The 24,152-nt window shown below is 40.4% G+C and overlaps 1 protein-coding gene and 1 long non-coding RNA gene across 3 annotated transcripts in view; both read left to right on the forward strand.

The window, feature by feature from the left end:
- Positions 1-24,152, forward strand: part of LOC145443110 (uncharacterized) — a 155,080-nt gene that overhangs the window by 71,784 nt on the left and 59,144 nt on the right. The gene's annotated exons all lie outside the window — the stretch shown is intronic.
- LOC145443080 (uncharacterized) lies at positions 1,616-19,445 on the forward strand. 2 transcript variants are annotated; one of them, XM_080321076.1, is made up of 8 exons: positions 1,616-2,202; positions 2,258-2,427; positions 2,529-2,625; positions 11,407-11,506; positions 12,732-13,083; positions 13,726-13,822; positions 13,965-14,064; positions 19,096-19,445. In XM_080321076.1, exons 2-8 carry the CDS (start codon positions 2,320-2,322, stop codon positions 19,394-19,396), a joined length of 1,155 nt encoding a protein of 384 aa, XP_080177202.1. In that variant the 5' UTR covers positions 1,616-2,202; positions 2,258-2,319; the 3' UTR covers positions 19,397-19,445. The 2 variants fall into 2 exon arrangements, with proteins under 2 accessions (XP_080177202.1, XP_080177201.1); XM_080321075.1 differs by having other exon boundaries at positions 1,616-2,427.

The raw sequence follows: 24,152 nt of genomic DNA on the forward strand, positions 1-24,152 counted from the left end.
ACAACGCTAACTTCATGTTGTTTGTGCTATGTGGAATGGATATAGTCTGAAAAGAAAAGGGAGACTGCAACACTGCAGCGTCAATGAGTGAACTGAAATTCGGACTTCCTCCGCAGTTTAGCCCTAACCCCACGGCCCACCCCTTTATAGCCATACTGGGCCTGCACAGCGGTTTAATGATCGATGATAGCTAATGATATATATTGAACAATATTTTGGGAATCAGCTCACAAAACAATAGAAATACGAAGCCAACCAACAATTTCATCAGATTTACTTAGGTATGGTTATGCTTCTTAGAAATGTGCAAGGCATAGGTGTCTGGGGGATACTTCCATTTTCGAAATTGCACTCATGTGCAGCCTACCATATAAGCAGTGTATTATACATAGGGCTACACCAAACATTGTCTGAGTTCACTATTTTGGAAATAGTGAGAAATATCAGATTGGGCTGAGAAAGCTGACGTATGAGAGCCAGAAAAATGGCTGCTGGATGTTTGACATCATTTTTTCCGCTGAGAAATACTCGTCCAATGCTGATAATATGTGCCTTTATTTATATGGGTAGCAAATATTCAAAAACTTCATTTCGAAAACGGTCGATATCGGTCTAACGTACGAATAATAGCATGTCGCCAAATTCCTATTTTTTTTCGCAAAAGAATCTTTTTTTTTCGATCTGATGCTTGATCGCGAGAGCTTATTGCAGGACATGGTTCGAAGAATTTCCTACACGATATAAGGAAGCCGTCTTCCTCAAAATGGCAGTCAACGCAGCGAATTGCCATTGCAAACGTTTTGAGAGAGTTGGTTGTGTAGAGCGTATGCAATTGGTGAACAACGCATTTGTTTGTAGGGTTCAGTTGAAGTAGGTCGCATTTTCATCTGCACCCACCTCACTGTAACAAATAAAAGTGAGTTTTGGGAGTTTTTTAGGGTGGAAACGTCCTTCCACCTACTTGGAAAGGTGTAAACCAATTTCCACCGGTAAAATCCACCATGCACGTTGTCTAGTGAATGTCTTGTAAACTTGTTACGTGACTTGACTCATGACTTGACTTGACTCGACTTGACTCGAGTCACCTCCAAGAAACAAGTGACTTGACTTGACTCGAGTCAACTTTGAAAATCGATTGACTTGACTTGACTCGAGTCAGAATATGCAATGACTCGAGATGACTCGTGACTCGAAGGTAGTGACTTGATCCCAACACTGCTAAAAAAACAATAAAAATACAAAGCCAAACAACAATTTCATCAGATTTACTTAGGTATTGTAATGCTTCTTAGAAATGTGCAAGTCGCAACACCTTTATTCGCGAGCAATGGAATAATGGGCAAAAATACGATGATTGTCCGGTTGAATACAGTTAAGAACCGCTGAAACAGTGGCGTTAACGACGATATATATGTTTGCATATAATATGCTTCCTTTGATTTAGTCGAAATCTGGCGTTAGCCCTTCATAAGCGTTCTGAGGAATACAATATATTTAATTGGTAACCAGGAATTTGGTTTATTATTATTAAACCGCGAGTCCGGTTTCTCTCGTGTCTGGGGATCTATTGGGTCGAAAGTAACACAGCAGTGTCACCATAGATATTTATTATATATATTATATATTTGCGCAGCTAATATATTTTCGAAGTAAACTGCATATAACGGTTCCGCATTGGCGTTTTCGCGTCTGTGAATAACTACTTTTGGGTCCATATTTGTATAAAACTCTGAAGTTAGAGTGCACTTTTGGCCTTCTTGAAATTGGATGCAAATGTAACCGACTTGTTACTAGTGGTACCTAGAGTGGAGCCACAGCGCCGTAGTCGGGTAGTTATGGTGGGGAAGTATTTCCTGCAAAAAATCTCAACATCTGTAACAAATATGCAGGAAAATATCAGAATTTTTCAACCTACTCAAAATTGCTTCGCGGGTCGGACACCCCAGGTGTATATGAATTAATCTGCCCATACCCTCATATATCTTATCAAGTTCAGTAGGGTATGCATCGTTAACAAGATTGTGCCGACGAGTTTACATTTAAAAGTTTACAATTTCAAATTTAAACTTTAGACGCGTATAATTAGTATGTAATATAAATCGCACTGTATGTCATCCCTGAACGTGCATGGCCTGGCAGCAATCTTACGTTGATCTGATTGGCAACATGGTTACCCGCTAAACTGAACTTTTGAGTAGAACGGTCTGTAGATCACCGAGAAGGTACAATTTTACAAAATGAGGCACAATTTTTTCAGAATTTGGCAACCGTTAGCATCCAGGGGGAGCTGATTAACTAATTATCTAGTTGCTTTTGAAAATGTCGCTCAAGATGTGGTTGGTTTTGTTATTGGGATTCGTGAATTACCCGCTTGAAATCAGAGCAGAAGATAAGAAGAATACATGTGCTGCTCACGAGAAATTGACTGTGCGTAGGATTTGGAATGTTTCAGATATGAAACTAAATTTGAATTTGAATTCATTCTTCTGCAACTTTAATTGTTTAATTATTGCCGAATTCCGTCGCAGGTTTTCCAGCGAAGAAAATACGGAAACGTGGATTTCTTCAGAAGTTGGGATGATTACGTGAACGGATTCGGGAATCGTGATGGAGATTTCTGGCTCGGTAAGAATGTTGTAATTTGATATCTTCAAATGGTCGGATTTTGTTCATCGTCACTCGGAATCGCCAAAAAACAAACACCCACCACCAAATTCCAACTAGACCTTTTAAGCACCATCTACGACCTAAACCGTTACCTCTGTCACACAAATTCAATTCTGTAGTCCGCAAAGCGCACTCAAAATACACAACACCACAACCACACAAAACCAACATTTTCCAAAGCCCAAATGGACAACATCAAGATAACAGCAAATAGAGATGACATCATTATTAACGTAGCCGATAAGAATCCAGGATTTTGCATGAATACGACGGACTGGTACATACATGAAACCGTACGCCAACACCAGCATGATTTATGCACACCCGTTTCACTGAACTTGGACAACATCTTGGACACAGCACTCAACGATAGGACATCACACAGACAAAATACGAATACTTCGGTAACTTTCTATTCATCGAAGAAACAATAAATATCTATCTTGGCCGTTCAAGTCTCGAGTCATATGATTTGGTCGAGTCGGTTTATTTTCCGTTATTAAGAGAATGACTTGTGAGAGAGAAAGAGAGAGAGTCTTCATTCTCATCCAACCAAAATACATCACAATCGGCAGTGATGGTGGTACAGGAAATATGCGTGCACAGTAGCCTGTTCGGAATTAGAGAGGAAAGATCGATAAGACCATGAAGGGCATCATCATCATTTCGCTTCGTTTGTCTCCAGGCCTTGAGAGATTGCACCAATTGACAAAGGCAGATGACATGTCGTTGGAAATCAACATGAAGACAAAAGATAAGATGAATCATTCGGTGGCTAAATACAAGTAAGCTGTATGCATCAGTTATTACTTGATTTCACGTCATGACTTGGCTGGTTATTTTTGAATTGTTGAAAAAGTAAGAAATTGAGTCGAAACAGCCGCAGCGACGCACCACAACCAACATTATGTTAAACAATGACGTATACGAGCGGTTAATTGTAACAGAGTTTCCCTTTGTGACGCAACAACGCCGTCGTTCCTCACTCGCTCCCAGGCGTCAATGTCACGTCATAAGACCCTTCGGTCAAATGGGAAGAAGAATAAATCCATGAACGGTAATCCGTTGGGTCAGGGTTAGAATTGTCGCGTCACAACAGGAAAGCCCAGCTGCGATTCTTTAGAACAATGCTGACGGTGTCGCGTCACAAACAGACGCCACAATCCCACCATTCTCATTCCCAGCGAGTTTCGCATCGGCCCCGGATCCGACAACTACAGACTGCACGTCGCCGGATTCTCCGGCAATGCGACCTACGACGGACTCCTCTATAGCAGCAACCGACAATTCTCAACGAAAGACGCGGATTACGTTGGTCGGAGGTTGCCGAATGACGCTTCTGGCCGCGAAGGAGGCTGGTGGTACGTCGGCTACAGTAACCTGAACGGGAACTTCAACAAAACAGGCGGCAAGGGAATCTTGTGGTGGGATCGTGACGTCAACCTGTGTTACACGGAGATGAAGGTTTACGAAAGATGCGCTGCACGAGAGACTGTGAGTGGAATTTGAAGTCTATCGGAATGGTGCCTAAAGGGCAGGTTTTTGAAGCTTTTGCTACTTTTTAGGCACTTCTTCGATAGTAGGTAGACATCGAAAAGTGTTCACCATGATCACCAATGAATGTTTTCCATGAACACGAACAAAAATTTATAAACGTCAAAATATATTGTTTTTGCGTTTGGAGAGGGTTAGGGGCAAAGTTGGGTTTAGGGTATCCCAAGATTAGGGTGGGAGGGGGATATTAGGGTTTCAGGAGGGGAATATCAGGGTTGCGGAAGGGGGGATATTAGGGTTGGGGTTAGGGGGATATTAGGGTTGCGGGAGGGAGATATTAGGGTTGTGGGAGGGGGGATATTAGGGTTGCAGGAGGGGGGACATTAAAGTTACGGGAGGGGATATTAGGGTTGTGGGAGGGGGGATATTAGGGTTGCAGGAGGGGGGGACATTAAAGTTACGGGAGGGGATATTAGGGTTGTGGGAGGGGGGATATTAGGGTTGGGGTTAGGGGGTAGTGCGGAGCGGATCGACCAATTCTCTGGTCCGGTTGTTCAATTCTCTGGTCCGGCTCCAATCCGGTCCGGCCCTACTCGGTACGGAGGTTCCGTGAATTGATAAATATGCCTCGTTTATGTTCACACTGGATTGGAGGTTACTTACGTGTGGTTCGTTGGTAGTTATATAGTTATAAAAGTCATGCTTATCCATAAAGATTCTGGCCGGATCAAAAAAGTAGTGATCCGGCTCCGACCGTAACAGAAAAAGTACTGATCCGGCTCCGATCCGGCCAAAATTGTAAAAATCCGGCCGGATATCCAATCCGGCTCCGGTCCATGCTCCGCACTATTAGGGGGATATTAGGGTTGGAGTTAGGGAGATATTAGGGTTGGAGGTGGGTTAGGTTCAACGTTGGGGTTAGATTACCCCTAACCGGGGTTTAACCCACCTTCAATCTCCCTTTCACCCAACCCTAATATCCCCTCTCCCACTGCCCTAATATACCCTAACCCCAACATCCCCCTCCCACAACCCTAATATCCCCCCTCCCGCAACCCTAATACCCCCCTCCCGCAACCCTAATATCCCCCTAACCCCAATATCTCCCTCCCACAACCCTAATATCTCCCTAACCGCAATATCCCCCTCCCACAACCCTAATATCTCCCTCCCGCAACCCTAATATCCCCCTAACCCCAACCCTAATATCCCCGCTCCCACAACCCTAATATCCCCCCTCCCGCAACCCTAATATCCCCCTTCCTAATCTTGGGATACCTAACCCCAACTTTGACCCTAACCCACCTCCAATCCCCCTTTCCTCAAACCTTATTATCCCTCTTTCCCAAACCCTAATATCCCCCCTCCCATAACCCTAATTTGCCCCAAGCCCTAATATCCCTCTTTCCCCAATCCTAATACCCCCCTCCAACCCGACCCTAATATCCGTCTCTCCAAAGACACAAAAAACAACAATCAATTTTGACGTTTATAAATTTTTATTCGTGTTCATGGGAAACATTTATTGGTGATCATGGTGAACACTTTTCGATGTCTACCTACTATCGAAGAAGTGCCCTTTTTTACAGCTTCCGGCAGCTACCTAAATACTCGGAAGAATAACGCGAAACAATAACTTCATGTTGTTAGTTTATTCGCTGAAAGCTTTTCGACTAACTCTCATCAGTAACGAACGTTAGTGTAGAATGCTGTTGTCGGTACTTTAACTTGGAAAATCATCGCTGCTCACCTCATATACCGGTGCCATTGTTTCTTATGGGAGCGTATGCAGTATGGGAGTGCTCGTGGCCTGCCTGTCATGTATTCTTACGCGATCTCTGGTGATTCGTCATGTGTTTATATGGGCGCGTTGGCATGTCGTACATTCGGGTACAGCTATCACTCGACCGGTGTTGAATGTGTATCAAGTATGGTAAATAGTCACGTGCCGATTCGAATATCAACATTAACCCCGTTTATAAACTAACACTTCAAATAGGTGTGAAATAGATTACAAACCCCACGATCACTCACAAGACAACACCAAAGACATCTCTTGCGACTTGTCATTACATACATTCCAATCGCCACAGTGTAACATGTTGATAATTTTCTTACTGTCGATTAACAAGTAACGAATAACAGAACCGTCGCAGACGGTGATTCGAAAACCCAACAATTTGACACTTTCCGGTGATCGCTATATGTTTTCACGCCGCTGGAATACTGGTTGACTTTAGTTGCGTGATACGAATCATGAGAATATCCAATCAATGTGTCAATTTGTCACCTTGAAATGAAACTCACTGCAAATCAAGTTGATTCGTATTTGAATGTTTTAATTCGGTACAACTCTAATCCTTTGAGAAATCCATTTAACATATCTGTTGATTCGACCGTAACCCGAATATTACTGACACCAACTTTCATACACATCGGTTTATTCACACATTCCGCGTTCGTCAGATGTGCTACAGGTAAACTGAGACTAATCAAAAATGAAATATTTTGATTTTGGCATAGTGTGAATTGAAATGTGTTACTACACACAATTGAGTCAATCAATGAAATAGCCCCCGTTGTTGTAAACATTTCCAACTTGACAACCACTTGTGCATACCGCGATCGAGTTGCGACGCGATCAGTTAAATTGGAATATTTCAATGTACTTTGTCGAAACCTTGAACAAGCTATCTGGTTATGTTTTGTTGCAATTCAGTTAACGGAAATAGTATTACGTCTCGACATTTTAACACCTTACCATACTTATAAGAGTCAACAAGGAAAAACCTTGACAAGTAAATCCGTTTGTAACTTACCCAACCATATCACGAAAAATAATATACCACTCGTATTGATACTGCTACTCCATTGATCGGTATTTTCAAACGAGTAAAATTTATTACTTGAGTTGTTCCGCTTACTATATTTAAATGTAAACGCATCCGTCTTTCAACATCACAAAAGACATCGATAAAAAAGTATACAATCAAACGCAACAAATTTTACTTTTTTAGGCTGTGTATGATGATCCCACACAACTCATTTCTTACCAAAGGTATATGGAAGATACCATAAAATATTCGACGTCGCTCGATATTCTTATATTACGATACTACAGAATGGTCGACTACGCTTTCAAACTGTTTAGATATCACGGGAACTTTATTGTCTGAACGGATGTTCATGTATCGTAATAATCTTAAAATTACCGGCTATCGGCTATGATAATGTCTGTGGATCGAAGGCTTATTCCCAGATGTTTGTGTACCGGCACATTGCATGCAATGCCATACACCACGTTTACGTGATTACTTGTGTGGGCAAATTCGGTTGTGTTATATGTTATAACTTATAACATATCATCACTTATATGCCGGCTTTTAGAGTCTGTTAGTTCGGGTTTATTTTAATATCGGTTGAATAACTCTTCGATTGCCCCGTAGCCTCGAACACGGACTCGGAGATTTCTTGAGATTTTTGCAACTTTGCATGTTTGCCGAATTCCGTCGCAGGTTTTCCAGCGAAGAAAATACGGAAACGTGGATTTCTTCAGAGGTTGGGAAGATTATGTGGACGGATTCGGGGATTGTGATGGAGATTACTGGCTCGGTAACAATGTTTTGATTTGATATCTTCAAATGGTCGGATTTTGTTCATCGTCACTCGGGTGCACCGAAAATTTTCGAAAGCTATCACAATAAATAGGCAAGTTTATGCTTCAGAACATGTTGACTGGATGTGCAGTATTGTACAACGTTCATGTCAGTAGTGTTTTGGATCGGTGTGGGGTTCTTATGTCTGGGTGGCGGCTCGTATTGAAAAATGGTGTTGTTTTGTATCATATATAGTAAACAGTCACGCGATTACTGGTTACTTGGCAGCTATACCCCAGATTACTATATATGACCGGTTAGTGGTATTATGAAGCAATTTTGTTACCAGCCCTGAGGCTATTTATGTTCATCGCTCACCGCTAGACTATCGCGATGCTTTTAGCACTATGTATTGATAATAATAACTTGCTTCCGAGAAATAAACAGAGGTGGTCAGTAACGAAGTACTTCTACTTTTTGGAAGTACTCAAGTAGTTTTCCTCTACTTCTGGTACTTACTCAAGTAGATATGATTTTCTCTACTTCTACTTCTACTTCGTAAGATTTTGTGATCTACTTACTTACTTTTCGCTATTTTCAGTTTGTCAAGTAGAAGTAGTTTAATCCCCCAATACGAAAGATAGCCTGAGGAATTTCGGGGCTGTTTTCACGGGGTACCAACATTTAATATTCATAAAAGTTGAGGAAAGCCCAGAAATTTTGTTGCGCCTTGCGCACACTAGTTATGGAGTGACAAACATGGTTTCACGAAAGTATCAGTGAATATTATTTAGATACCGGATTGCTTGGTTCCGCTCACACCGCATTGTCACCCATATCAAATATTTCATCACAGTAAATATGCTGGCCCACCATAACATTTGAAACTACCGTTTCGCATTCTAGCAATTACATATCATATCGTAATCTAGCAGCCCATGACGTGTCTTGCTCGATTATAGGTAGCCGGATTTTCGTTGAATATTAACGATACCCACAAACCGAAAGATCTATTTTTTTCTCTTCACATCTATGATACAGTTATCATCCCAATGACTACGAATAACTTGAGGTTCCACAGGATTAATATCCGAATCAAATAATACGAGAGTATCTTTTCCGGCTTTTAGAACTTGCACTGACACGTCCGGCCTATGTCGCAACACCACAATATGCGGCCATCATACAAAACGATGTATAGTTGTTTTTCATAGTACCATATCTGCGCCGTATTTTCAGTTGGGTATCATTTCACGCTGCTTACCAATTTACAGCTTGCGGTGCAACTGAATTGGCGTTCATACTAATACCTGCATAATTTTTGCATGTCGGGTAATTACATCATCAATAAAACGCCGGCGGCGAGTCATTTAAAGCTTGTTAGTATCTGAGATAATAGGCGCCCGAGCGTAGCATGGAATCGCCAATCATGTTTGTCGTATATTGTAAACTGTATATCATTACAAAGATCAATGGGACCGCGTCTCGAGTAAAAAAGTAAGTATCGAATGTGTAGTTTGTCTGATAACTGAAAACTGTGAAATGGAAGTAGATGAAGTCTGAATAGATAATCACTTGATTAAGTATAGCGCAAGCAGACAAAAACCTATAACTAACTATCGCGGTCATTTACATGGATATCCTCCCTTTTAAAAAATATTTATAAACATTTAAAATTTGTTGCTCGATCGTATCATCGGTCCCCACCCGGTGGGTCCAATGGCACATGACCATGGGACCTCTACGAGTCATACGCTCAAAGCTCAAATTTCTCAACTTGTTTTGTAGTGTATTATAATCTAAGCTCCAGCATGCCAATGAAGAATGTTTCGTCGCCACCTACAAGAATAAAATAGATTATATCAACTCAAATGTCGGGATAAAATCACGTTTTAATTTCCGCCCAAATTCACATAATTGATGCCACATTCATATTACCGGAAAATCGACATTTTGACTTTCAAATATCTCGCATTAGCGATGAAACACCACAGGTAACTATGATTTACAGCCTCTATATACGTAGGCGTGTTTCTGCTGTTAAGTGACTACTTGGTCCAACTATTTTGCTTGATTTGGCTATGTAGGTCCCCTACCCTATAAATATTGCAATTGAATTGAAAATAGTCCACTCGAGGATGGTATTGATTCAAAAAAGATGTGTCAATATATACCCTGATACAAGCCCTATAATTCACATCAAAAATTATTGCGGGTTTGTTAGTCTGGAAGATGATATAGAAAAATGTATATGTCGATCCGAATTTACTTTACACCCCCTAAAACGTAAATCATTTGTCACAGACCCCATAACTCACGCAGGTCAAAGTTTTTTGCATGTGAGGAAAGATTCTGCCAGCATGCCATTGCATACAAAGTCGCGTACTGTAATCATATGATTATCACAGAGAATTTTTCAAGTATTTTCGGTCCCAGTGTTTCATCGGTACCACATCCCCCCTATACTTTTAGTCGTACTTAAAAGTTTCAGTTTTAAATAAAATTCGGAATATAAACTAATCGAACAATTCACGAAGTCCTGATATACGCTAAATCTGAGTTTAAAAAATTATCCATCCTCATGAGTCGAGATCATGTTAATTAACGCATGTTTTCGACAGTATAGGGCAAGCAGGCAAAACTTATGCTTGAGTACTCCGAAATGTACAAGTACTTTACCTTTACACGACGTTTTCTGTAAAATGAATACTAATTTTAATAAGAAATATAAAAAAAAAGCGCGAAAAAATTACATTTTATCTCGGAACGCAGCAAGAAAAATCGTATGAATTTTGTAAAGTAGATAGAAAACTACACTATTCCGATGCACTAAAGACTTTTTACACTCTGGATTTTGTATAGTAGCCTATATAGTAATTTTACATTGCGGAGTATTCAGTAAACTTTAATCCAGTGATCCTCCATCTATTTTCAATCACGATCCTCTTATTAGTCTAAACTAAGTTCCTAGCAAAGTATACTCTGATAAATGTAGGAGTAATTCGATACCCGTGAAATAAATGATAGCACGCAATATGAGCGGCGCTGCGATGTCTGACAAATACTTTGAATTAACGTATATAAGTTGCGATTTCGGACTACATAAAAAGTTTTTTTACTTTTTCTATTCAAAAGTGAAATTCTCGATGTAATTTTGCTATTTTTCATTCGCGATAAGTCATTATGGATTGCGAAAATGCGTTGTAGGATATAGATTTTTTTTAAAGAAATTCCCGATGTATTTTTGTTATTATTATTGCGATACGTCATTCTGCAGCGCGAAAATGCTTCGTAGGATATAGATGAGACTGTCACCACTCATCAAGACTGCTGAATACAGTACATTTCAACATTTTAGCAGCAGTAAATTTCTAGTAAAGTAAAAGAAGTGATGATTTCCGAGTGAGTTAAAAAGTAAGTATTGAAGGTATAGTTTACCAGAAAACCGAAAACTCGGTGGGTAGCGTATGCACCAATACGTACTTGCAGGACCGTAACAGCACTTCGTCAGTCGACTCGACTCATTACAACCCTGATACTATGATGACTAAAATCGTCTACTTCGTGTAGCGGTTTATGGCATTTTGCGTTGAAAAATATTTGATTGAAAACCAACGCATTTTATCATTTCACAACGTTTTGTCTCCAGGGCTTGAGGAATTGCATCAAGCGACAAAGGGAGATGACATGTCGTTGGAAATCAGCATGATGTCGAAAGATGAAAAAGAACATTTCTGGGCTAAATACAGGTAAGCTGTATTTGAATGCATCAATTATTTGATCTCACTTCATGACTAATTGTTTACATTTTGCCAAAATAAGTTTTTTCTTCCCATCAAAATTGTATAGGGTCAAAATTTTTCATTGTTTACAAGTTTACTCATAAAATTTCATCACTTCAAAACATCACAAGACTGCAATGCAGTGAAAGATAGGAAGATACCGATACGACAAGGAGTAGTCTTTGAGATCAGACACCCACACGGGCCTAGGCGATGTAAAGAGGAGGCATGCACACTGAAAGAAAGTGAAAGATGATAACATAAAATGACGAGCGATAAAATCAGGTGGCACATGACGGAAGGCGAGATCGATATGTCAGGTCGTGGTCCGGTAAATGGTGAGGGCTGACTATAGTATTCATTCCGTAGAAATTGCTTGTATTTCGACTTGAATGTGGACATGCTCGACGACTGTCGGGTAGCCCGCGAGACACTGTTCCACACTTCAGGTCCGGCATATTTGATCGAGCGATGTTTTTTTGTCCGCCATATGATAGTTGGACGACGTGGACGCGTGTGTGTCGTATACTTATGTACTTTTGATACCGAGGTAAAGAAGTGGTTCTAAACCGCCGGTCCGAGCCAAGTTTCCTCCCGGTCGTCCGCCAAATAAACTTGAATTTTTATTTCGATTCCAAAATGCAAGTATTTGGACGCTTTTCCAGTAATTAGAGAAATAAAACATCAAATCGTGCATTTCTTTCAACAACAATCAAAATAGTGATCTTAACTGACTTCGCTAGCTTCTCGCAGAAACTTTAATAGAACCAAGTACAAATATATAAGAGCAAAAAGGCACCATTAAATGCTATTTCTAATATTACATTCGAATTGCATGCATTTGTCGCAATTAAATTTAGGGTAAAATTTTAATATTTGAAGGCTCGCCGGTCCGCAACATTGGTTTTGAGGTTTTGCCGGTCCGCTAGGTCAAAAACTTTGAGAACCACTGGTTTACATCACCAAATAGTCGCCCCAGCCATGACTCATGACAGGCCAGAATGCGACATTCAAAACCGCTTCCTCTACACACCGAGGCGGAGCGTAATCCGGGAAAAGTCAGTATTTCTCCCTGAATAGGAGTGCAAGCCGCTTGAGTGAGCAGACCAACAAAATACTTGTCGTGCTTGACTGGTTTGCAAAGACTCCGAACCACTGAGCTATATATACTGACTTCAATTATCATTTTCAGCAACTTCAGCATCGGACATGGATCCGAGAACTACACACTGCACGTATCCGGATACTACGGGAATGCAACATACAATGCTCTCGTATATCATAACAATCGACAATTCTCAACGAAAGACGAAGATCACGACGATCGATCGTCAGATAATTGCGCTTCTCGCCTTGAAGGAGGATGGTGGTATGGCAACTGCAGCACCAGCAATCTGAATGGAAACTTCAACAAAACAGACGAGAAGGGAATTTGGTGGCGGGGGGGTGTTCCTGATCAAGATCTCCGCTCCCGTCACCTCCTAGGCTACTCTGAGATGAAGTTTTACAAACACAAAAGATATGCTGCACAGCAGAAATGGACTGTGAGTAGAACTTTGAATCTTTCAGATATGAAGATCGGTTTAAGATGTACAAAAGTTCGAATCGGGTCGAAGCGACACCAAATTTTGCCCCATAACCTCTGTAACAGCTGTCCCAGCAGGGTGCCAATAATCTTCTCACGCACCCCTGCACCCAACCTCGTTTCTCCCAACCTTAATCTTACTGACAAAGTAGTCTGCGAAGCACATGCTTTGAGAGATCGCCGGGTGTAGCGGGCGTGCTCCACTTCAGTCGCAGTATCATATATAGACAGAAAACAATTAGATTCATTTCACTTTGTTCCTCCTATATTTGTTAATATATTGCAGTATGATTTGATCCTGGTAAATCTACAAGTTTCTGACCATTAATTACTACTATTTAGCTGTTCTGTGCTATAAAAGAAAGCTCCTTGGATCTGCGTGTGTGATCAGGATTGCAAGAGTACTCAGAGCGGTCATTATAGTCAGTCTACTTAGTGCGTACAACGGGAACTGTAGCCGTAGCGTCGACTCCAATCAAGCACTATACCAGCGTGTCTTGCAACAAGTCGTTGCATCGACCGCTACAACCTCGAACGCGGACTCGGAGAAGAGAATCCTTGAGATTTCTGCAACTTTGATTGTTGCCGAATTCCGTTTCAGGTTTTCCAGCGAAGAAAATACGGAAACGTGAGTTTCTACCGAAGTTGGGATGATTACGCGAACGAATTCGGGGATCGTGATGGAGATTTCTGGCTAGGTAGGAAGGTTTTGATTTCAATGTGATTCCTTCAAACGCCAAATAGTAGGATTTTGTTCACCGTAACTCGGTCATTATATGAATAATAAATAACTTGATTTTGTGTCGCGCCTTTTATCATTTCACAACGTTTTGTCTCCAGGGCTCGAGGCATTGCATCTATTGACAAATGGAGATGACATGTCCTTGGAAATCAACATGGTGTCTAAAGGTGAAAAAGACCATTTGTGGGCTAAATACAGGTGAGCTGTATGCGAACGCATTTGATTCGACCGAAGTTCCAATGAGTGCCGATTTATCAAGCGTCGAATCCTGTCTGCTGTAGGCTACTAAATCTGGTAATGCGAACTAGGCAAGCGTTGCGTATCGGTCTTCTATTCTCAAATATAAATAAGCGGTCACGAATTTATGCAATTTTTGGAATTATACCATGATCAGACAATTGATTTTGACTAACTTTTGTGCGCTGAATTCAAAAATGACTTCCGTTTTTCTCTATCACGTCAATTTTTTGAGCTAGGCACCCACCACATTGTCTCATAACTAGGGATGGTGTGAACGCGAGGTTCGCGTTCGCGTTCTGTGTGTGAACCTCGGAAATTTAGAGGTTCGCGTTCACAACAGAACCTTGGTAGGTTCTGCACTGTGAACCTTTTTGGTAAATTGTAATTTGGACTTCACTATAAGATCTTTGATTAAAATATATTGCATTTCAACTGCGGGTCACTCTATGCATGGCGCTGGCAGCATAAAAAATCAACACTAAACGAGCATGCGCCTTGACAACATTAAAAGTTTTAATTGCTTTTTTGTTGCAAAATATTTCTCGAAATATCCATCTTTCCGTTTGTGAATATTTAGTGACTTTCTGCTGTGAACTTGACCCGCAATCACGCAACATCACGAGCGAAATACGTAGTCAGCGAATGATGCTTATTCAACCAATCAATGTCATTGATATCGTTTTCTGATGTAAAAAATCGAGCGGGCGTACGCGGTCAATCTTGACTTCATATCCTTACTGTATCATTGAAACCAAATCCGTGCGATTAAGGTGCTGGCTACTGCTATATAACTTGTTGTTTACGGTATCGGTAGCGGTAGTATAGAAACCCGTTTTACACTCTGCTCAATATCAATGTAGCAATACTCAGACTCCGAACACATTGCCCGGTCTGTCAAAGACCGTTAAGGCGTAAGCTTATATTCCCTGGTAAGTCCTGGTCGAAATTGTTGGCAAAGCGACGGAATGTATTGATTTTATGAGATTATTATATGCCTTCATAACCGCGGTTGATACATTTAGCGACGTTTAAAACGCCAATATGTACTTCAGCCATGTGACATTATGTGGCCCGAGTCTTCGCTAGGTATCGTGTACATTAATATAGGCCAGAGCTCTCAAACTCAAATGTGGTCGCGGGCCAATTTTCCAGTTTTTGACGACGCCGCGGGCCGCAGCATCAATAAGGCTATTCCATGTCATTCCAAGTAGGCCTTAGTTGACGGGATGAAGTTGTGCTATTAAAAGTGAGCTGATACAGCAGACTGACATTCAACACACATCGTAAAAATGTGATTTAGGCTACTCTTGTATCAATTTAGGCCTGGCATGAAAAAATCATCACATTTATAACTATTTTAATAGAAATGTTGTTGTACTTGATATATATTAATTATAAGATATATAGGGGAGATGTGGTACCGATGGATCAAAAATTGCAAAATGATCTCTGGCCCTCAAATCTTCAGCCGAGAATGGCAGATCTTTTGCTGCCTCAACACTTCGATACAAGCTCTACCTATCGCGTACATTTACATGAATATCCGCCCTTTCAAAAAATATTCATAAACGTTTAAAATTTGTTGCTCGAGCGTGTCATCGGTCCCCACCCGGTGGGTCCAACGGCACACGACCATGGTACCTATAAGACATACGCTCCAAAACTCAAATTTGTTAACTTGTTTTGTTGTGTACTATAAGCTAAAAGCTACAGCAAGCCAATGAAGAATGTTTCGTCGGGACCTTCAAGAATAAAATAGATTATATCAACTGAAATATTGGCATAAAATCATGTTTTGATATACGCCTAAACTTACAAAATTAATGCGACATACATAATACCCGCAAATCGTCATTTTGACTTTCAAATAACTCGTAATAGCGATAAAACACCACAGGTACCTATGATTTACAGCCTATACATATGTAGGCGAGTTTCTGTTGGTAAGTGATTAGTTGGCCCATTTATTTTGCTTGATTTGGCTATGGTACCATAGGTCACCCACCCCATAAATATTGTAATTGACTTGAAAATAGTCCACTCGAGGATGGCATTGATTAAAAAAATATGTGCCATTATATACCCTGATATAAACCCTATACTTCACATCAAAAATTATGGCGGGTTTGTTAGTCTGGAAGGTGATATAGAAAAATGCAAATATCGATCCAAATTTACTTTATACCCCCTAAAACGTAAATCATTCGTCACAGACCCCATAACTCACGCAGGTCGAAATTTTTTGCATGTGAGGAAAGATTCTGTCAGCATGTAACTGTAGACAAATTCATGGAGTGTAATCATGGAATTATCATGGAGAATTTTTCAAGTATTTTCGGTCCCAGTGATCCAATCGGTACCACATCTCCCCTACGCCATGTGAGCGGAAAAATATATAATGTTATCATAAAAGCTATCACGTTATAATTTTGCAGCTACTATGAATATTGTGAATTTAACAGATTGATAATAATAGAGATTGATCTGATATCACAGCATTTGGGGTTCAGCAGTGTAGCCCAATCCAGGATTTGGGTATACTCCTGATAAGTGGGTTATTAAGCTCATGGTCAATTACCTTCGAATATAGAGCAGAAAAATAACAATATAAATATAATAATGAATGTGTCATAGGTATAGAAATGTCGAAATGCCGAACAACCCATTGTTGTTACATCTTGGAGCGTACCACTACGGCATTCGTACCTTTAAGTAGCCTAATAACATGATTTAGCGACCCAAGATGTAACGAATAGATTGCCAATGGTTGCCAAAACTACTTGCTTAGTAAGCGAAATACCATGCAGCGACCTTCTGGTCTATTACTATTCCCATGACTCCGTGTCCACTCGGGTCATTTTCATTTAACCATTGAGTCAGCCCGAGTCGGAGTAATTCTAATAAAGGTCGCGTCCAAGTCTAACTCACAAATTTCAGCCACGCATCGTTTAAGCATAGTGCTGTAAACGACTATCGTCTAAGGGTCAGGGTTTATCATCATGAATTGGAAATGTGGCGAAATAGTGAAAATTCTACTGCATGGACGCGGATAGTGAAGTTTAATGAATAGTTCCAGGCTTTCGGAACAATAGAGCGAATTTTCACTTTAAAACTTGAAAAGATATATGTGCCACTTATATATTGTAAAATGATTGAAAATCTAAAATGTCGTCACGGGCCGCACAAAATGATCTGGCGGGCTGCATGCGGCCCGTGGGCCGCGTGTTTGAGACCTTTGATATAGGCTATCACTTCATTGAAGGATAGGGTTGGAATTAGCAATATGACGTCACAAGGTTCACGTTCGTGTTCACACAGAACCTTTCAAAAAGGTTCGCGTTCACACGAACCCGAACCTTTCAGAGGTTCACACCATCCCTAGTCATAACCCATATATTGGCACTATTTTCAATATTTTGTGTTTATTGTATAAAACGTTTCAGAAACCACAAGAAGTCGAAAGTGAATCAATAGACTTCAAATAAACATTTGCACTGCTTTATTTGGTTGATTTAAACTGAAATAGCTTCTACATGACAAATAAAGTGCGAGTTTCAAGGTCCAAATTTACGCTAATAACGTATATTTATGTAGGTTGTCTAGTTTGATACTCGAGCAATAGTCAGCTAACATATGTAAGCTCCAATCTACTCTGGTATCTTAGCCCCATCATCTTAAGATGTTTGGGAACATTTTCTCCTTGTCCATCTCTGACTATGTCAAGGTTTTTAGGAAAATTATTTAGATATTTTAGCTTTTTTGAATGACTGCTGTCCGACATAAACATATGACAGTGACACATGTGTATCAGGGTTACAGTATGTGTATCCTTATTGGCTGACCACTAGAAAACACAATATTTCAAAGCTGACTCGTATGATCCAATCCTGCTCGTTATATTGCAACTATTCAATGTTTCTGTATCATTGATGAAGACTAACTGAGTGTCCAAGTGCAATTGTTACTGCACCTAGGACCAGAGGTGGTCAGTAACGAAGTACTTCAACTTTTTCGAAGTACTCAAGTAGTTTTCCTCTATTTCTGGTACTATGGAGAGAAGGTTGTTTCTCCTGATCGAAAGTGAAACACCTTCTCTACCTTGCCAAGTAATCTTTTCTCACTTCATAAGGGTGTTAAAAGTTCCAAAGATTTCTATTCCAAGTCCCAAAGCTTATATCAGATCAATACGTCGTTTTGATGGACTACTCTTCGTTATGAATCAACTTCGATTTCAAAATCTTCATTATTTGGCCTGCTATCCCTAAGATCTTGTTGTCCTGTCTGGAATTGTCGAGCGTATACGAGTTTCAGGTTACACTGGATAAGCTGAATGGGGCATTGGACCTATAGCTATGGTTAAATTAATGAGAATTTGCATATTTTGGGCATAAGTCGTAGAGCAAAAAGTTGACGTGATAGAAGAAAACCAACGGCATTTTTTGGAATCAGCACGCCAAAATTAGCCTAAATCAAGTGCAAAATCAAAGTCAACAAATTTTTCGTTCAAAATTGTTGCCCAGTGTTATCGAAGTAAATTGGTATTAGCCAACCAACAAATTAATCAATCCAAAACAGAGCAATGAAGAGTTGTCGACGAGTAAAACAAAATACAAACGAAGGGCAGATGAATGAAACTGATTCACTACAAAACATGACTTGTCCAAACAGCATACATTTATGCACAAGTGTGAAAATGAAGCGCAACAGTTCTGAAGGCCACAGGTTCAGAACGACGGGCGTGGTGCCATATCATAACTAGGGCCATAGGCGCCGAGGTTACCGCCAGCCAGAAACGACTTTCCTCCCTAATTTTGACAACGAAGACGGCCAGCTCATAAATTCTCGTCAATGTTTCTAACGCGTGTCAGGTGTCATCATCAAATTAATGTTACGTTTGCGTTAAACATATATTATTGGACTATTTATATTATTTTATTAGGTTATTTCCCACTCGCTTCATTTGTCAACAATTTCGAGCTCGTTTCCCAGGTACTTCCGCATCGGCCCCGGATCCGACAATTACAGATTGTACGTATCCGGATTCTCCGGGAATGTCCGCGACGGACTCCTCTATAGCAGCAACCGACAATTCTCAACGAAAGACGCGGATCACGACGGGAGGTCGTGGGTGGATTGCGCTTCTCGCTACGAAGGAGGCTGGTGGTGCGACTTCAGCGACCGGAGCAACCTGAACGGAAACTTCAACAAAACAGGCGCGAAGGGAATCTGGTGGGTGCATCGTGACGTCGTTCTGTGCTGCTCGGAGATGAAGGTTTACGAAAGAGATTGAAAACGTGCGACATCTGGCGGTTGCTGACAAACAGAAAACCGCGACCGACCGCATTGCATTCTCAATTTTGCGCATTCTCAATTTCACGCCAATTCCTCGCGTGTCGCAGGCTCAGCTCAGACGTGACTGCAACTCCTTTTCGAACCAGCAGACTTTTGATTACGTGATAATAATAAATAAAGTGCGCAGATATTAATTGACCGCGGCTAGTGGAGGCAAAAGCTACGATTAATCCAACAGGTTTATACAAATGCGTCGCACGCAGATTTGTACAAACTAAACATTTAGTTAGTTGATGGTCAGCTACCTAACGATTTCCTGAACAACTAAAAACACGTGTCGTGGTTTTGGGCGAATTGACATGCCGGTGTTCTGTTGAATGATGTTTGCGCAGCCATTGCAGAGCTATCACTGCCAATTAGTGTCGTAGCCAGCGGGTGACTTTTTGGGGTCGGAATTTCTAAAAGACACCAAAATGTATGGGATGTTACAGCTTGGTCAATATCCCGAGCGATGTGTGGCTTATCGATAAAATCGTCCTGTTGTTTTGATAATTACCCTGCCAGGTTTTTCGAATTCTTGCCGATTCAGCCGAATGGATGTGTGCTTATGTCATAATCCCGACATAAATTAATGTTAAATTAAAAGAATTAAAATAAATTAAATGTTATATCGACTTAATTAAGAATATAGAATACGCCCGGGGTCGCCTACCCCTGGCACGCGTGTCAAAAGTGGCGCGCAAGATGATTTCTCATGACACGCTGAATGATTTGATGCGCATTATTATAATCATTTTTCTTGCAGAAAGTCAAGCAAAAGTTTTCAACATGGAAAAATCTCGAAGTTGAATCCGAATTATTTCGTAAATCAACATGAAGTAGGGTCTTTTGGTACAGATTTAATTTTTCTTCAAAATATTCTCCGCACTTCCCACGTATAGTCCATATTTGGCCCGTGGGCTGTAAAATGCCCAGGTCTGCCCTATGCTAATCTACAAGCCTTCGAAGAAACCTTCATTTTCAGTGAGTCACAAAACAAAAGTCTACCACATGTGTGCATACCATACGTGTTGTAATCTGTAGGACTACCAGTAAAGCTACTCCGGCAAACTTGTACAAACTACCCATTTAGTTAGTTGATGGTCAACTAACTAACGGTGTTTTGAGTAGTTGCAGTTGCGGATTTTGAAAATTGAGTAGTTGTAGTTGCACTTTTTGAAAATCCAGTAGTTTGTACAAGTCTGGTCGCACGACAGCAGTTACGGATTTACTGCACTGAATTTTCGTAATTGAATTATTCCACGTCGAAAACAATAAATGCACGATTTTCATCAGCACGGCAATTTATTTCATGCGTATATAGTGCGTACCGTCCCGCAGGTTGAAAAACACTAGATATGAAGTCATTTAATGGAGTTGGTGCGGAATAAGAGGAGCTCCGAATTTAGTACGTTGCGGGGGTTTCAACATCTTTAGACATAGCAAACAGGAGGTGACGAAATAACATCATGTAACGATGTCATTATACCAACGGGTCCGCCCGAAGCTATTTCATTGTCATTTACGGCCATTTTCCAAGAAACTCACTCAGCTCTACTGGTAAATCGGATTACGTGACCAGAGAGAAGATTTAAAAAAAATTGATAGTCATATTGACCGATTCAATAATACGGGGCCCAACACCAACTCCGCAAATTCTCAGGTGTGCGACGAGTCTTTCTGGCATTTTGGAAAAAACACTGCATAATATTGAAGAGAGGCTATGCAGACAACCAGATGCGACTTAAAAGCTGTCTAACTTTTATAGCACTGATGAATAAGCACACGTGTCCATGAAACCAATCATGGCATTGCCGATCAATAAGGTATTCTCCACATTATAATTGGGCTGCTATGTTATCTAGTTGTCCAAGTCTGGTCTGAATGTAAAGTGATGCTTTTTCATGCGTTTTGTTTTGCAATGGGCGTGCGGTAGAGCTCGGATAAGGAGGACATTGCTAATGAATGAAGGAAGTTGATGGCGGTGAGTAGGTGGAAACGAGTCGACTTGTTGAGACGGCTTCGATAAAATACAAATGAAATAAACAGATAAGCAGATGCGACATCACTATTGAGCTGACGAAGACAGCGAGACAGGAAAAATGCGCCTATCAGGGCACAAAATGAGCATTGAGCATCTATAGTGGATCCATTTCGAAATCTTGTAACCATCTAACCAACTATTATAACTATAGGGTTGCATTTGAAACAAATGGTTGTGTTTTAAACAAAGTCCTTTAAAAATGTGTTTTTCCAGTTGTATGTTTATGCCATAATTGTGTAAATACTTTCCAAAAACATATGAGCATACGGACGACGAATATCACCCGATGTAGCCTCATCCGCGTCAGCGGTGTCTTACAAAAGCCTAGAGGTGGGCCGTGCTATAAGTCGGCAGTCACGGAAAATAAGAAGAATATCGGCCTGGTGTAAATGACCATAGTAGTCGACAAACACCATGAATACCCCAAAAACAAACAAACAAACCCGATGTAGCCGACGTATAAGATATGGAATGGTTGGAACCCTCGAAATAGTCGGGTCAACAGCTGTAGTACGCCGACCTTTGAAATGCTGCAAGACGATGTAGTTCTGGTTAAAGATATTTTTGGTCGATAGATGACGGAGGTTGGAGGCCTATCTCGTCAAAGGAGTTAATATATTCACCATACATTTTCAATTGTCAATATCAATCGACTATGACGTCACAATTGAATATACGTGACGTCGAGGCTGGAAAAAAACATCTTTTAGAAAAGGGCCTTGCTACAGTATTTGTTTTAAATTGATTTTTATTTTAAACACAACACACAACCCTCATAGTAACATTAAATAGTAAAATGTTTTATTTGGGTAAGAATTAGGCAGAGGTGGTCAAAGTAGTCAAGAAAGCTACTCAAGTAGAAGTAGTGACGGAAAAATCTACTCAAGTACAAGTAGAAGTACTTCTTCCATAAGCCACTAAAACTAATTGAAGTAGAAGTAGAATTGACTGACTTTAAATCTACTCAAGTAAGTAAGTAGTTTTGAAAACAGTCTTAATTCGTTCGCATGGACCGTCAAAAGCTGCAAATTGAGCTATGTGGAAGATGCAGAGAGCTTGATTCGTATTGATGCATCCCAGCAAGTATCAATTTTCGACAGAATTGGCATTCTTTCACATCATGGGATGCAAATTATAGTATGGATATGAAAATGCGATACTAACCCTTTGTTCCCTAGAATACACTGTTTTAGAGAATATCATGACATGGCGCTCTTACCCCATATTATAAGGCCCCAAGTTTAGGCGTAAAGCAATACGGAGAAGTTGTATCGGATACAGTTTCAACACTTTGCGCGATTAGTATACGTTAATAACAAATATTGCGGATCGTAAAAGTTATGTTTAGTGTAGCTTTATTTTCGGAAAATAGAGGCGCGCATTACTACGCTTGTTTTTATGCTTCATAACATGTATGTTCTGCAGACAAAAGAACTGAAAGTAATTAGAACCCAATATGATACTCGCAATTGAAAGTGAAATACAAATATCACTTCTAAAATGCGGAAAATATGTTTCATGTCCTTTGCCCATAAAATCTTCAAAGGTGATCTGCTAAAACAGGTGTAACCTTTAAAAAAGTCGGATTTTCAAGATTAGCAGGAAACGTCATGAGCTGCCAGATTACGAAATGATAGGTAATTGCTAGATTGCGAAACGGTCGTTTCAAACGTTATAGGGGGCCATATCTACTGTGATTAAATCTTTGATATGGGCGACAATGCGGTGTGAGCGGAACCAAGCAATCCGGCACCTAAATTATATTCCCTGATACTTTCGTGTAAACATATTTGTCACTCCATAACTACTGTGCGCGAAGCACAACAAAATTTCCGGGCTTTGCTCGACTTTTTTGAATATGAAATGTTGGTACTTCGAGAAAACAGCCCCGAAATTCCTCAGGGTATCTTTCGTATTGGGGGATTAAACTACTTCTACTTGACAAACTGAAAATAGCGAAAAGTAAGTAAGTAGATCACAAAATATTACGAAGTAGAAGTAGATAAAATCAGATCTACTTCAGTAAGTAACAGAAGTAGCGGAAAACTACTTGAGTACTTCCAAAAAGTAGAAGTACTTCGTTACTGACCACCTCTGGAATTAGGCCTACAATGCTTTACGATTAGAAGGACGAAGATAGCAGAGTATAACCTAAAGGATTTATCAGACAGTGTAGCTTTATGCTCTACTCATATTGCATGAATGACATGTCTCATATGTTGTGCGACATTTATTCCATGAGATCTGAACTGTGTCCTGATCGAGTGAGTTCTTGACTAGCAGTTCAACAGACGAGCATTGCCTTTTCCAGATATATTGTATGGATAAATCAAACAGTAGGTTTTGTATTACACAAGTCTCATATTCTCAATGAATCCAATATACGATATGCACTTGCTGGTTATATCCCGATGGCGTTGACTTAGTCACGTGATGTGGTAATATTCCATAACGGATAAGAGAGAGAGAGAGAGAGAGCAGGGTACTACACGGTGGAAAAGGTGAATGGAGGTGTTTTGTCCCACCCATGTCGCAAAACTTCAAATTGATGAACAAAGATGAATGATGATTTTACGTATGATATCTGATACTTGGACTTTCCAGACGATCGTGGTAGAGTGGGGATGGAAATTCAATCAGTTTCGATTAGTTTGGTGGCTATTATGACGTT

The sequence above is a fragment of the Botryllus schlosseri genome, chromosome 7, assembly GCF_051294905.1.
Source record: "Botryllus schlosseri isolate E-star chromosome 7, Bs_hap1, whole genome shotgun sequence".
NCBI classification, from domain to species: domain Eukaryota; kingdom Metazoa; phylum Chordata; class Ascidiacea; order Stolidobranchia; family Styelidae; genus Botryllus; species Botryllus schlosseri.

Coding starts and splice junctions, on each gene's coding strand:
- LOC145443080 (XM_080321075.1), top strand. CDS start 2,320: ATGTCGCTCAAGATGTGGTTGGTTTTGTTATTGGGATTCGTGAATTAC. Junction 13,823..13,964: donor TGATGGAGATTTCTGGCTAG/GTAGGAAGGTTT, acceptor TTTTGTCTCCAG/GGCTCGAGGCATTGCATCTA. Junction 14,065..19,095: donor CATTTGTGGGCTAAATACAG/GTGAGCTGTATG, acceptor CTCGTTTCCCAG/GTACTTCCGCATCGGCCCCG.